Here is a 12,582-nt window from a genome sequence, read left to right on the forward strand (position 1 = left end):
CTCCAAGGTTGTTCTGTCCTTCCTCTGGATCCACATTACAGCTTACAGGGTTTACCTATAAGTGTGTAATCTGTGTATCCCCAGAGTTTGGTCAAACCTCACCACTCCCTTATACGACCCTCCCTTGGCAGCCGGCACCTTAGGCCCTAATGACAAGTGACCAAATGTTACGTATTTTTCTTGTTGAGATGTGGAGTTACCCGCCCTGTGGGTTCCCTGCCACATCACCTTTCACCTGGGCATCATTCATCATCAAGTAAGAGAGAGGACACTGTTGGTGAACTCTCTAATCAAGTCCAAAATGAAAAAGCAGATATCGTCGGAAACACTTCCCATGGGAGCAAACGACTCTGGCACAACCAGAGTGATGGTGGCCAGGGGCAAGGAAGCAGCCCCCGGAGACCCCTTATGGATCTACTCAGCCTCCATCAGACACGGTAGGGGTAAGCCTGTGGGGTGGGACTGCACGAGTCACCTGGATCTGGGGCAGACCCATGTCCCTTCTAGTGCTATGCAGAATAAGCCACACTAGCTAGCCGCTGAGCTCTTACCAAGGGAGAATATTTCCCAGAGCAGAACGCCATAAGACCAGACGTCACTCAGCGTGGTGTAGAGGTTGTCAAAAATGCTCTCAGGTGCCATCCACTTCACAGGCAGGAAAGTCTGTGGAGAAGGAGAGAGGAGATGAACCCACAGGGTATAGAAACAGAAAGGGTCTCTCCCTGGGCTGAGAATAATGCATTAAAGATCTTGCCTGCATTCTGTCTCTTATGTATTTACTGTTCACCAGCAACTACATAGATTGTGTATCCATGTATATTTGTGTGTGTGTGTGTGTGTGTGTGTGTGTGTGTGTGTGTGTGTGTGTGTGTTCAGGTGTATGCAAGTGCTTGTTGCAGGTATGCGTGCATGTGGAGACCAAAGGCCTCCGCTGTTTTCCTCAGGATACTGTCCACCTATAGGTTGTTTTTTTTCTCTGAGAAAGCTCTCTCCTGGCCTGGGATTCACCAATTCAGCTAAGCGGCGAGGAGCTGCAGGAGTCTGTCTCTGCCTCCCCATCTCAGGGGTTACAAGCACTGGCCACTGTGTCAGGCTTTGCACATGAGTTCTGGAGATCAAACACAGGTACCCGTGCTTACACAGCAAATACTTCACTCACGGAGCTCTCCTTCTAGCCCCACTGTGTAGATTTTTTTTTTAAAGATTTATTTATTTATTTCATGTAGGTGAGTACACTGTCACTGTCTTCAGACACACCAGAAGAGGTCATCAGATCCCCATTACAGATGGTTGTGGGTCACCATGAGGCTGCTGGGAATTGAACTCAGGACCTCTGGAAGAGCAGTCAGTGCTCTTAACCACTGAGCTATCTCTCCAGCCCACGTAGATTCTTAATAATAATGGACAAAGAATGGTCAATGTCACTTCTCATATCTTCTAAAGGAATCATATACTAAAAACATTTAACCTTCAATTTACCAATAAAGCGTGACCTTTGACCAGACCAGTCCCCCAACCGTTTTTAGGTGACCCTAGGAACAAAACTAAGAATAGATACAGCATCCTGGAAACCAGTATTAGTTTCCAAGCTGTAAGAAATAAGTGGTGATTTTCCACCACCAAAAGACAAGACATTCGAATGCGTCTCTTTTGCAGAGCTGGTCCAAACTTCAGGTGAAATACTAAGTCTGGGCAGCTGTACAGTACAGCACCCTCCCCACACACACCCCTCTGTCCAGACTACGAAGAAACAGTAGATCTTCATAACCTTAGGTAAGAAATCACTTCCGAGACCCCATATGTACAACAATGCCAAGCAACCAGAGCTTCCAGGGACTAAGCCACTACCTAAAGACTATACATGGACTGACCCTGGACTCTGCCCTCATAGGTAGCAATGAATATCCTAGTAAGAGCACCAGTGGAAGGGGAAGCCCTGGGTCCTCCTAAGACTGAACCCCCAGTGAACGTGATTGTTGGGGGGAGGGCGGCAAGGGGGGAGGATGGGGAGGGGAACACCCATAGAGAAGGGGAGAGGGAGGGGAGTGCTTGCCCGGAAACCTGGAAAGGGAATAACACTCGAAATGTATATAAGAAATACTCAAGTTAATAAAAAAAAAAGAAAAGAAAAGATGCCAAAAAAAAAAAAAAAAAAGAAATCACTTCCACCAAAGTTTAGCAGCTCGTTCAAGGTGTCTGGGAAGAGCTGTGGCTACAGTCATTGAGCACGAGACTGGGGCACAGAGCACGGACAGAGATCACTGTCCCTCTCAAAGCAGAGGCTGCAGCCCTGTAAGCTGCCTTACACCAGTGAAGCAGAGTGACATATAACTGTACCAATAGGTGATAGATGTGCCCTGAACTATTCATGTGCTTACAGGCTGAAGGGAAGAAGAGGGCGGGTCAAGTAGACAAACTATCACCAGAGAAGGGGTGCCATTCTATTTATTCAAGCAGTCTCCCTGTTCTCGAGGTTAAACTTGCCTGTTGGAAATCTGGTAAGAGCTTAAAACTTAGAGATCTCCCTGGAAGCGAATGCTTGTATATTCATGTACATACTTGATTGATTGGGAATTAACACTTACTGGGTGTGTCTAATTGCTTTTTCCTAATGTTGCATGTATGGGTGTTTTGCCCCCAATGTCTGTACGCCAAATGGATTGGAAGCCAAAAGATGGCATCAGATCCCTAGACCTGTGGTTAGAGGCAGCTGTGAGCTATCATGTTCGGGCTGGAAATTGTATCCAGAGCCTCTGGAAGAGAGGCCAGTGCTCTTCTTAACCAACCAGCCATCTCTCCAGCCCCTGACAGGTGCTTCTATATACCACACACTGTCTACAGCACTTTATGAGAATTACCTAAATCATCCCCTGTGTAGCAATTTATAAATGGGTGAAGCTACAGAGAAACCAAGACATGAAATAGACGAGGAACTTGAGTAAACACAGGCTGTCTGACTGTTAAACCTAAGCTTTCTACTGAGACCCTGGAGCCAGCTGATGACTGGCTCCTGAACTGAGACCTAGCAGCACTTCAGAGGGTGGGGGAAGGATAGAGGACGGAGGGAACGTACGCTGCCCTTTGACACGTAGTTAGAATCGTGCATGATGTCTCTGGCCAGCCCGAAGTCACAGATCTTCACGATTTTCCCCTGCGCCAGAAGGACGTTGCGGGCAGCCAGGTCCCGGTGGACACACTACATGGGAAGGAAAGAAACCACTTCAGAATGGCTCCAGCTGAGGCCAGGTGGCAGCACTCCTGCAAGACCGGCCAGTCTGTGGGGTCACTTAAAAGGTGTCCCAGAGAAAGGCAGACACCCAGTGACGTCACTCTCAGCCTATCTGGGGAAGCAACAGAGGTAGGGTTGAACTGAGAAGCCACTGTTACTCTGGCTCGAAGATCTTCCTCCCAGCCCTTCTTTCCGTGCCCCTCCCTCTGAAGCTACGGCTGGGTCTGAAGAGGTCTCTGTGCCTCGAACTTACATTTTTCGAAGCCAAAAATTCCATCCCTCGGGCCACTTGGTAGGTGAAGCTTAGTAGGTCCAGCAAAGTCAGACCCTCGGAGTCATCATCCGAAAGGAGGTTTTTGGCTTCTGAGTCTGTGGAAAGGAGTCAAGTGTGTTGGTGTTGGGTGAAAGCGGGGGGCCTCCCAGTATGCAGACATTCCCTCATCTAGCAAGTTGCAGAAGCTTGTCCAAAGATCTCTCCCGAAAGCATTCTGTCAGAACTTTTAGACTTTACCGGGTACAGAAACTATACAAAGGAGGCTGTGCGTGTGGCTCATGACAGAGCACTTGCCCAGGAGGCACGAGGCACACATTTTAGTCCTTAGTACTATAAGAATAGAAAGAAGAAAAGAATAGTTCTTTCTTCCAAAGGAAATATACACAGGTTGAGCATCCCCAACCCCAAACCCTGAATCTAAAATGCTTCAAACATCCCAAACTCATTTTGCATCAGCACGACCGTAAAATATCCCCATGCCAGACTTCATGTGACAGATCACAGTCAAAACACAAGCACGCTAAAAAAATATTGTATAAAATTACTGTCAGCTATGTGTCTGAGGTGTGCATGAAACAGACATGAATTTGTACTTAGATTTTTGGCTCCCAAACTCAAGATATCTCATAATGTATATGCAAATATTCCAAAATCTAAAAAAAAAATTCAAAACACATTTAGTTCCAAGCATTTAAGATAAGAGACATTCATCCTGCGTGCACAAACGCATACCTGGGCGGGCAGGGGGATAGTTATACACATAATGATTGGTCAAACCAACCTCCTCCATGGAGTCTCACAGACATTGTCTTTTGCCCTTGGATTTCACTTTCCACCTAGTCACATCACCTCAGCTATCTTGGACTCTTGGACTCTCTCTCTCTCTCTCTCTCTCTCTCTCTCTCTCTCTCTCTCTCTCCCCCTCTCCCTCTCCCTTGGCCCCCCTCCCTACACACACACACACACACACACACACACACACACACACACACACACACACACACGAACACACACACTGAAATCATCCATGATGAATTTGAGGGTTTTTTTTCTTTCCTTTTTGGCTTTGTGTATAATTTACCAGTTAAATCACCTACTGAGCAGACCAGGCAGCCATCTCCAAGGACAGTGCCCATGACCAGGCATCGACCTCCCTTTGTAACCTGTCCTCTGTCCCCCACTCATCCCATCTAGAAGGACCCTATGGGTTTTGAGGCGGGCAATCTAGGTCAGCAGTTCTCAATACTTTTCGATGATTCACAGGCCAGTGATGAGCAGTTTCAGCCATTCATTTTTTCAACCAGCTATGGGAAGGCCAGAAAACTGTGGTCTGCTTGCCAGCAGGACCCAGGCCGAGCATGACTCAGGTCCCTTCTCTCTGGTGCCAAGTCCACCAGCTCTGCCCGGGAAGCAATGTAAACTATTTTTAACCATTTGGGAGTGGAAAGAAAGCACTGTTCCAAGAACTCTCATTGGATAAACTTTAAGAAGTGTTTGGAAGTTTACCCATTTGGCAAAGTGAAGTGAATGGAGCTGCAGATATGGAAAATATTATTACACACTAAGTTTTGCAAAACAAGCACATATTTTTTAATGGATTGTACCTTTCGCTTAAGAACCCTGAAAGTATTCAGAGCATGTTAGAGATTTTTTTTTTTTTTCAAAACAATCTCCATGGCAGCTGAACACTTTTGCAGCAGCTGATGAGAGGCTCAAACACCCCCAAAAAAATCACAGGAAAAGCTCAGGCCTGTCTAGACACTGCTCACTTTGAGGGTATGGTTAAGCGAGAGCCCTGGAGTGGCCACCCCAGAGCAGGCCCATCTGGTGTGGCATCACCCATTGCATCCCGGAGTTTACAAATGAACCCAGGCCCGGCACAGTTTTCAAAACAGAAGGGGCTGCTTTCAAACAAAAGTCAATAGAAACACTTGTCAGAAAATGGCAACCTCAAACTGTCTACTGTTCTCCAGTTCCTGTCACAACTCGGATGTGAGGAAAGCGAAAAGCCAGAATTATGGAGCTCAACCATGATAAAATAATGTAAGAGTGCCAACTTTCAGTTTGGCCACCGAGAAAACACCAGTTATCACCACTTCCGTTTTTTTTTTTTTAAACAAAAGACATGTTAACAAGCGAAGAGCATCGTGGCAGAATGAATTATTTATTTAAAGCAGCTACATTTAAAGTCTGAGAATCGGATTACATTATATCTGTCTTCATTCTTCATTATTATTTATTTTCACAATAGGATAGATAGACTTTTCCCTCAGAAGGACGGTGTATGCACCGGGTAAGCGATATACCGTTGGGCTTACATCAGCAGCCTCGTGTCCTTTATTCTTCCCACTCACAGAGCACAAATCTACAGAAAGATAGCTTGGCCCAGCTGGGCAGTCCTGCGCTTAGGGATGGCACGACTTGGCAGAGCTACCTGTCATCCCTGTTTCCCTCCCTCGGAGCAGCAAGTTAAACCACAGAGAAACCGTATTGGCCAGAATGAGCAAAGACACGTTTACCTAGCATGGATTTCTTCTTATAGGAGGCCGGCCGATCGTACAGCGATCTCTGGATGTCGGAGTATTTGGAAACCTCCTTCCTTTCCAGCATTGGCACGTACTGTGTGGTGTCAGCCTGCTTCATGTCCACGTAGTCACCATTGTTTTCAAAAGATAAAATCACGTAACTGGGAAAAACAAACAAACAAATAAATTTCACCCCGGGCAGCCCCTTAAATGCAGTCACTCGGTAGGTAACCAAACTCGTGCTAATCTGGGTGCCTACAGTGTGCTCTTAATGGAGGGAGGTAGCAAGGGCTCAGTGGTGGGCACAAACAATCCCCATGTGCACACTGACCATGGGGTGGTCCAGACAGAAGGTGAGCATTAATCAGTCGTGAATGCGTGCGTCATCTCAAACCCAGGTGTTCTGGGAGGAGAGGTTGATTCTGATGACATGGAAGGAAAATCCATCCGGGAGAAAGCAAGCATGTCCAAAGGGTCCCTAAAATTCATACTATCTAAAGGGAAACACTATAGGGCCAGCTGGGATCCCCAAAAGGTCATCATCATGACTTCATGTTTTACTTCTCTGTCTTCTACACATCCTCACAGGGAGCAGAGACATCCCCAAGAGCTACAGGGAAGTCAGGGTGGGGCTACATTCCCATAAACACACAGAGCATTCTTAGTCTGCTAGACTGAACTATTGAAAAGTTTATGACCAGAAGGCCGTCATTGTCCCCTGAGGGTTCAGTGGCCATGTGGCCATGTGGCTCAGACACATAGTCCCTGTGACTCAATGAACTGAACACCCATTCGGAGCTCACTGGGTAACTTAATAGTATGGGAGGCCCTTGTACTCTCCGGGGTCTTTACAGACACTTGGACGTTTTAACGGTGGAGACAAATGAGTATCACTGGCCCAGGTTCAGCAAGGACCAACAGCTCATCCTGGGGGTGAGCACAAATGACATCCCTTGCCAGAGTAGCATATACGTGTCCTGAGAAATCCCATACAAAGAAGAGAATGGCGCTCAGAAGGATCCCTGCCCCCTGTCATTCAAACCTATCAGTACAGCCTTCCCATGTGATGATCCAGTCCAAGACACCTGCAGATAGGCATCCATCCACACTGACACGGATGGCTAAGTAGGCTGCCAGCCTTGTGGCCTCTGGTGCTGGCCTAGAGTCTGCAGGCCTGGAGTCTGTCAAGGACACACATGCTCCCCTCAGATTTACCTCCTGGTACTCTCATCTGCAGGATTCAATCCAAAGATGTCCAGGTCTTTCTTTGGCTTCTCTGGGTGTCGGCTCATGAAGCTATCTCTGTTCTTATGCAGGTAATTGACCAAATCCCCATAGAAGCAGTATTCTGTGATGATGTAAATGGGGCCTGTGAGGACCAAAAAGTCATGTGTAAAAATGGAGAACAAAAAGAAGCCGTGATGCTCTGAACCAACAAACTTCCAAAAGGTCAGGGAACCAGTGAGCTCTGCTTGCGATTAACACTCAGGAGGCAGAGAGGGCAATCGGTACCTGAGACTGGTACAAAAGTTTCCACAGCAAAGAGTATTCCCAGCACCCCCTCAACCCCAGGACAAGGAGCCTACCTGACTTGGTGCAGGCTCCCAGCAAATTCACAATGTTCAGATGCGGTCCCAAGTGAGTCATTATCTTCAGCTCAGACATGAGAGCTTGCTTCTCACTAGACCTGGCTGTGGCTGTTGAAGTAAACCAGATTTCAGTACAACTACACTCCCTACTCCTGGATCTCAGAAAGACACATCTAACCTTGTGGTTCTATATTATTTATTTACCAAGAGTCTAAAGGAAGACAGTCTCTTCAGTAGTCTAGACTACTGATCCTGTGTGTGTGTGTGTATGTGTGTTTGTGTGTGTGTGTGTGCGTGCGTGCACACCTGAATACCCTTGCCTACAAGTACACATGGAGGTCAGAGGCTGACATCAGGATATCTTTTTCAACTGTTTCCACATCTTATATTTTGAGTCAGGGTCCCTCACTGCACCTAAGAGCTCACCAAGTTGAGTGAGTAGCCTAGCTGGCCAGTGAGCCTCCAGGATCTACCCCCTGCCTCCCTAAGTGTTGGGGCTGCGGGAGCAAACCACCTCTTCTGGCTTCCTGGATGGATGCTAGGGGAATCAGAACCCAGATCCTCAAGTTTGCACAGAAAGCACTTCACCCATTGAGCCACTTCCCAGCCCCATCGTTTTTAAGATTTAAAAAAAATAAATAAATAAAAAGGTTATAAGAAATAAGAGTGTCTGATTTTTTAACAGTGAGGGATAAGAACAAAAGAAACTTAATTTTTGAGGGTGGGGGGATGGGGATGTGGTAGAGGCTAAGCCTAAATCCACATAAAACTTAGAGTCCAAACAATCACAATAAACTCAATTTTCCTAAGAAGTTATTCAGTATCTCCACATTCAAAGTATCCCTGGGAAGAAACACTTACGTTTGAGCATCTTCACAGCCACCTTCATTACAGGCTGGGACCGGCTTAATCCATAAGCTGTGCCTTCAACCACTTTCCCAAATGCACCGGATCCCAAGATCCGACCTGTGGGCAAACAGAGCCATCAACACCAGCTTCAGGCTCCTCCACTCTCCTGGCAGAGGCCGGTGCACAGGGGTGTACAGCTGGGGGTGTGTTTTTCCTGTATTGAGTAAGCCTAATTATTCCTCCAAGTCATCATGTCAGGAAAGAATTGAGCCCACAGGGAAGGAAATTAGTGTAATTGCTTTTGTCAAATAACATTTGCAATGGAAAGGAAAACACAGACAAGAGAGGAGAGCACGGCCCTCCCTGGTGTGAACATGGGCTCCCGCCAGGCCCCGGGACTCCTGTGCACTTACCTCCATGGCTTCTACCCAACCCCCCTGGTTCTCTACTCTTCTGTTTCTCACATGCACACAGAAGCAACCTTTGCATTAACAAATCCTTAACCACTGGAAATCTTCTGTATTCCAAAGGCCACTGATTCTGAGGAATGCACAACTGAAAACTTGAACTAGTCTCCTTTGTCATAAAGGAAGGCCCCTAGACCAGAGGCTGTACGTGCCAGCAAGGTCCCCAGACCAGAGGCTGTACGTGCCAGCAAGGTCCCCAGACCAGAGGCTGTACGTGCCAGCAAGGACCCCAGACCAGAGGCTGTACGTGCCAGCAAGGTCCCTAGACCAGAGGCTGTACGTGCCAGCACAGCCCTTCTTTGTGCAGAGAGACAAAGAAATCAACGCTGTTGTCTCCACTCTTAAAGAGAATGTGGTCTAAGGGGGGTTTTTCCAGGAAGCCGGTCTGATCATGGGCAGCCCAGGCACAGAAAGACGCCAAGAGTGGCCATGTCCACTCTTCCGGTCTGTGCCTCCAGCATCCATGTCTAGAAAGGTGCTGTTCCTCCAGCAATTTGGCCTTGCCAAGAGGACGGGGGCAAAGGGATGGATAGCTCTATTACTCCCGATCCCCACCTCCTCCCCCAGCCCCCACTGCCCATTTTATTTCTTTCTGATTTCTCTAAGCTCTGGATGCCTTTCTGGGAAACAGTGGTAGAAGACAGACTAAAGAAGCACCGGTCTAAGCAGGGAAGCTTTGCTTGTCTTTGGCTCAAGTGACTGTAAGCTCCTAGCTCTGAACTTTGGCATGAGATAGACAGATGGACATACAGACAGACAGAGAGACAGACAGAAGACAGATAACTGGAAACTGCATCTGGTGAGCCCCTTGATTGTAACAAAGCCCCAAAGGGGCTAACTTCTTTTTTATATTTTGCTCTAACGTGTGTGTGTGTGTGTGTGTGTGTGTGTGTGTGTGTGTGTGACCTTGAACTCCCAGTCCTTCTGCCTCCCTGGGATTAGAGGCATGCACCACAACACCAGCATACATTTTTACATCCTATATTACACATGCATAAAGAAGTATTTTATGAATCCTCAAAGCGGACTGAAGCCCACTGAGTTCTCTCACTTCTCAGCTGTCCTCTTCAGTTACAGAAATGTATTTCATTTTTCCATTGTGACATCTTTGCCAAGCCAAAATCATCCCAAGGATACGATTAAGAGTTTCTTTCCTGGGTTGGGGATTTGGCTCAGTGGTAGAGCACTTGCCTAGCAAGCGCAAGGCCCTGGGTTCGGTCCCCAGCTCCAAAAAAAAAAAGAATAGAAACAAAAAAAAATACAAAAAAGAATTTCTTTCCTTTTGGCATTTTGCTACAGGGTCTCACGTAGCCCAGGGTGGCCTGATAGCCAGGATGACACTGAACTCAGGATCCTTCTGCCCTCCTAGTCCAAACTTATAGGTATACACTACCATGCCCAGTGCACCAACTCCTTTTTTAGTTTGGGGGATAGAATCTGAGGCCTTACCAAGGCTAGACCCTTGACGTCCCCTTCTCAGCCCCAAGGAGCTCATGCTCCAGATGTCCATGTAGCCCAGGCTAGTCTTGAACTCACAGTCCTCCATCTTCAGTCTCCCCAGTGCTGGGATGAAGAGTGTGAACCACCATATCCAACTTTGTGAGTGGAGTCCAAGTCTCCAATTCTGTCCCAAGCTATGTAGGTGACACTGGGGTCCTGGGAGGTCACCCTCACGGAAACTTACCAAGCACTAGTCCATCTCTCGGGAACTCCCATCTGGAGTCGTAAGGCAGCTGCATGGGGTCCACATAAATATACTCATGTCCATCAGGGCTGATTGACTCAATGACCCTCCATCGAATTTCATACCGTGGTTTCTGTAACGACCAGAGCGGGTAACTGGTGAATTACCAGGGTCTCAAGGCAACTGAGCTTCACTACAGAACCAAAGTGACTGGACCCAGGAAAGTCTACCGTGGTCCACCATAAAGTATCTAACATGGTTCACCACACATGGAATTACCAAACCCCTTCTCTGAACCAAACACTGAAAGATGCAGCCGTTCTCATTCTGGAGGTTCTAGAGACTCACCTGCTTCCAAATGACAACCAGGACAATGAGAGAGACAATGACAATCACCAACAGCACCAGCACCGCGGCCGCCACCGTGAGCTCAGATCGCAGGGCTGGGGGCAAGACAGAGACACAGTAGAGAACTTCGTCAGTTATTCCTGGATGGCAGGCCAGAGAGAAACCAACTGAGACTGTCTCCCTGCTGGTGGGGAAATGTCCAGGATCCCCAGGTCACTTTGGGGGTTCCCTATACTGTCTCTCAAACACCTGTACCCTTGCAATTAAATGTGTGTGATTCTTCCCTGGGACAAAACATTTCCAAAGATCTCCTTTTGGACAATTTGAATAGAGACGATGAAGACTTTATCTGCAGAAATATCCACCTCATAAGTTTCACAGTAGAGGTGAATTTTGCCTTTTGTTTGTCTTTCTTTTGGCTTCATTCCTATGTTCCTGACTCAAACCTGACTCTCCTGAGGATCGAGAGACAAAAGCTCCTTCCTCACTTTCTATCCCTACGCCGCAGTGCTCAGACTACATGACAAGCAAGAATGTCCACAGCCCTGCAAATGCAGCTGGGTCCCTGAGTGCAAACAAGAGGACCTGGCATTCGGACCAGTGCTTCAAGTGCCTGCTTGAACTTCTCTCTCGGGACCTTGGTTACTACGTGACCCCTGTCTGGGATTCCACATCCCACCTGAGGAAGACAGGGCTTGGCTGGTGACCTGGAGTTGTCCTGCCTACTGAGAAACTCACTGGGAGCCACCAGCTTCAGCTCTCTGTTCCCAATGCCAAGGTCGTTCTTTGCCAAGCACCGAACTGCGATGGTCTCTTCCACCTTGGCGAAGGACACTCGTCCCTCCACTGTACTCCTGCCTCGCTGGTGGAACTCCGTGATAATATTCGAGACGTTGCTGGCCAAAACTGTCCATGAAGTGTCATTATTACATCTAGAGGGAATGTGACACAAATAAGATCTGATTACCAAGAGTCCCAATGACCGGTGACCGGTGACCCTTCCACATTGCTGACCTTGCACATATTTGGGGGTTACAACAGGTTAGCTTTCTCATTTTGTTATGCATGTTCACATGAAAATTAGTTTGCACCTGCTCAAGAGGAATAATCCCGCATGGACAACCAAAGCTAATGGTTTGTGGAGGCCGATAAAGTCCACAAAATATACCTACCGATCTCAAATCTTGGACCTGTGAGCAAACTAAGATAGCATCCAATATGTTTAACAATACAAATCTCCTGCTCCTTTGAAAATACCCTCCTCCTCTTCCTCCTCTTCCTCCCCCTCCTCCTCTTCCTCCCCCTCCTCCTCTTCCTCCCCCTCCTCCTCTTCCTCCTCCTCTTCCTCCCTCTCCTCTTCCTCCTCCTCTTCCTCCCTCTCCTCTTCCTCCTCCTCCTCTTCTTCCTCCTCTTCCTCCTCCTCTTCCTCTTCCTCCTCCTCTTCCTCCTCCTCCCCCTCCTCCTCTTCCTCCCCCTCCTCCTCTTCCTCCCCCTCCTCCTCTTCCTCCTCCTCTTCCTCCCTCTCCTCTTCCTCCTCCTCTTCCTCCCTCTCCTCTTCCTCCTCCTCTTCTTCCTCCTCTTCCTCCCCCTCTTCCTCTTCCTCCCCCTCCTCCTCTT

The 12,582-nt window shown here is 47.8% G+C and overlaps 1 protein-coding gene across 4 annotated transcripts in view; it reads right to left on the reverse strand.

Moving 5' to 3' along the window:
* The window catches only part of Pdgfra (platelet derived growth factor receptor alpha), a 48,471-nt gene that overhangs the window by 10,692 nt on the left and 25,197 nt on the right, over positions 1 to 12,582 (reverse strand). For all 4 annotated transcript variants that reach the window (XM_087582318.1, NM_012802.1, XM_087582319.1 and 1 more), the window contains 10 exon segments: positions 11,704 to 11,897; positions 10,966 to 11,060; positions 10,618 to 10,750; positions 8,479 to 8,583; positions 7,615 to 7,725; positions 7,244 to 7,397; positions 6,023 to 6,189; positions 3,483 to 3,598; positions 3,074 to 3,196; positions 552 to 663 (listed from right to left, as the gene is read on the reverse strand). In XM_087582318.1, coding sequence (XP_087438444.1) covers positions 552 to 663; positions 3,074 to 3,196; positions 3,483 to 3,598; positions 6,023 to 6,189; positions 7,244 to 7,397; positions 7,615 to 7,725; positions 8,479 to 8,583; positions 10,618 to 10,750; positions 10,966 to 11,060; positions 11,704 to 11,897 — 1,310 coding nt within the window.

Source organism: Rattus norvegicus, chromosome 14 (assembly GCF_021556685.1).
Source record: "Rattus norvegicus strain SHRSP/BbbUtx chromosome 14, alternate assembly SHRSP_T2T, whole genome shotgun sequence".
Classification (NCBI taxonomy): Eukaryota; Metazoa; Chordata; class Mammalia; order Rodentia; family Muridae; genus Rattus; species Rattus norvegicus.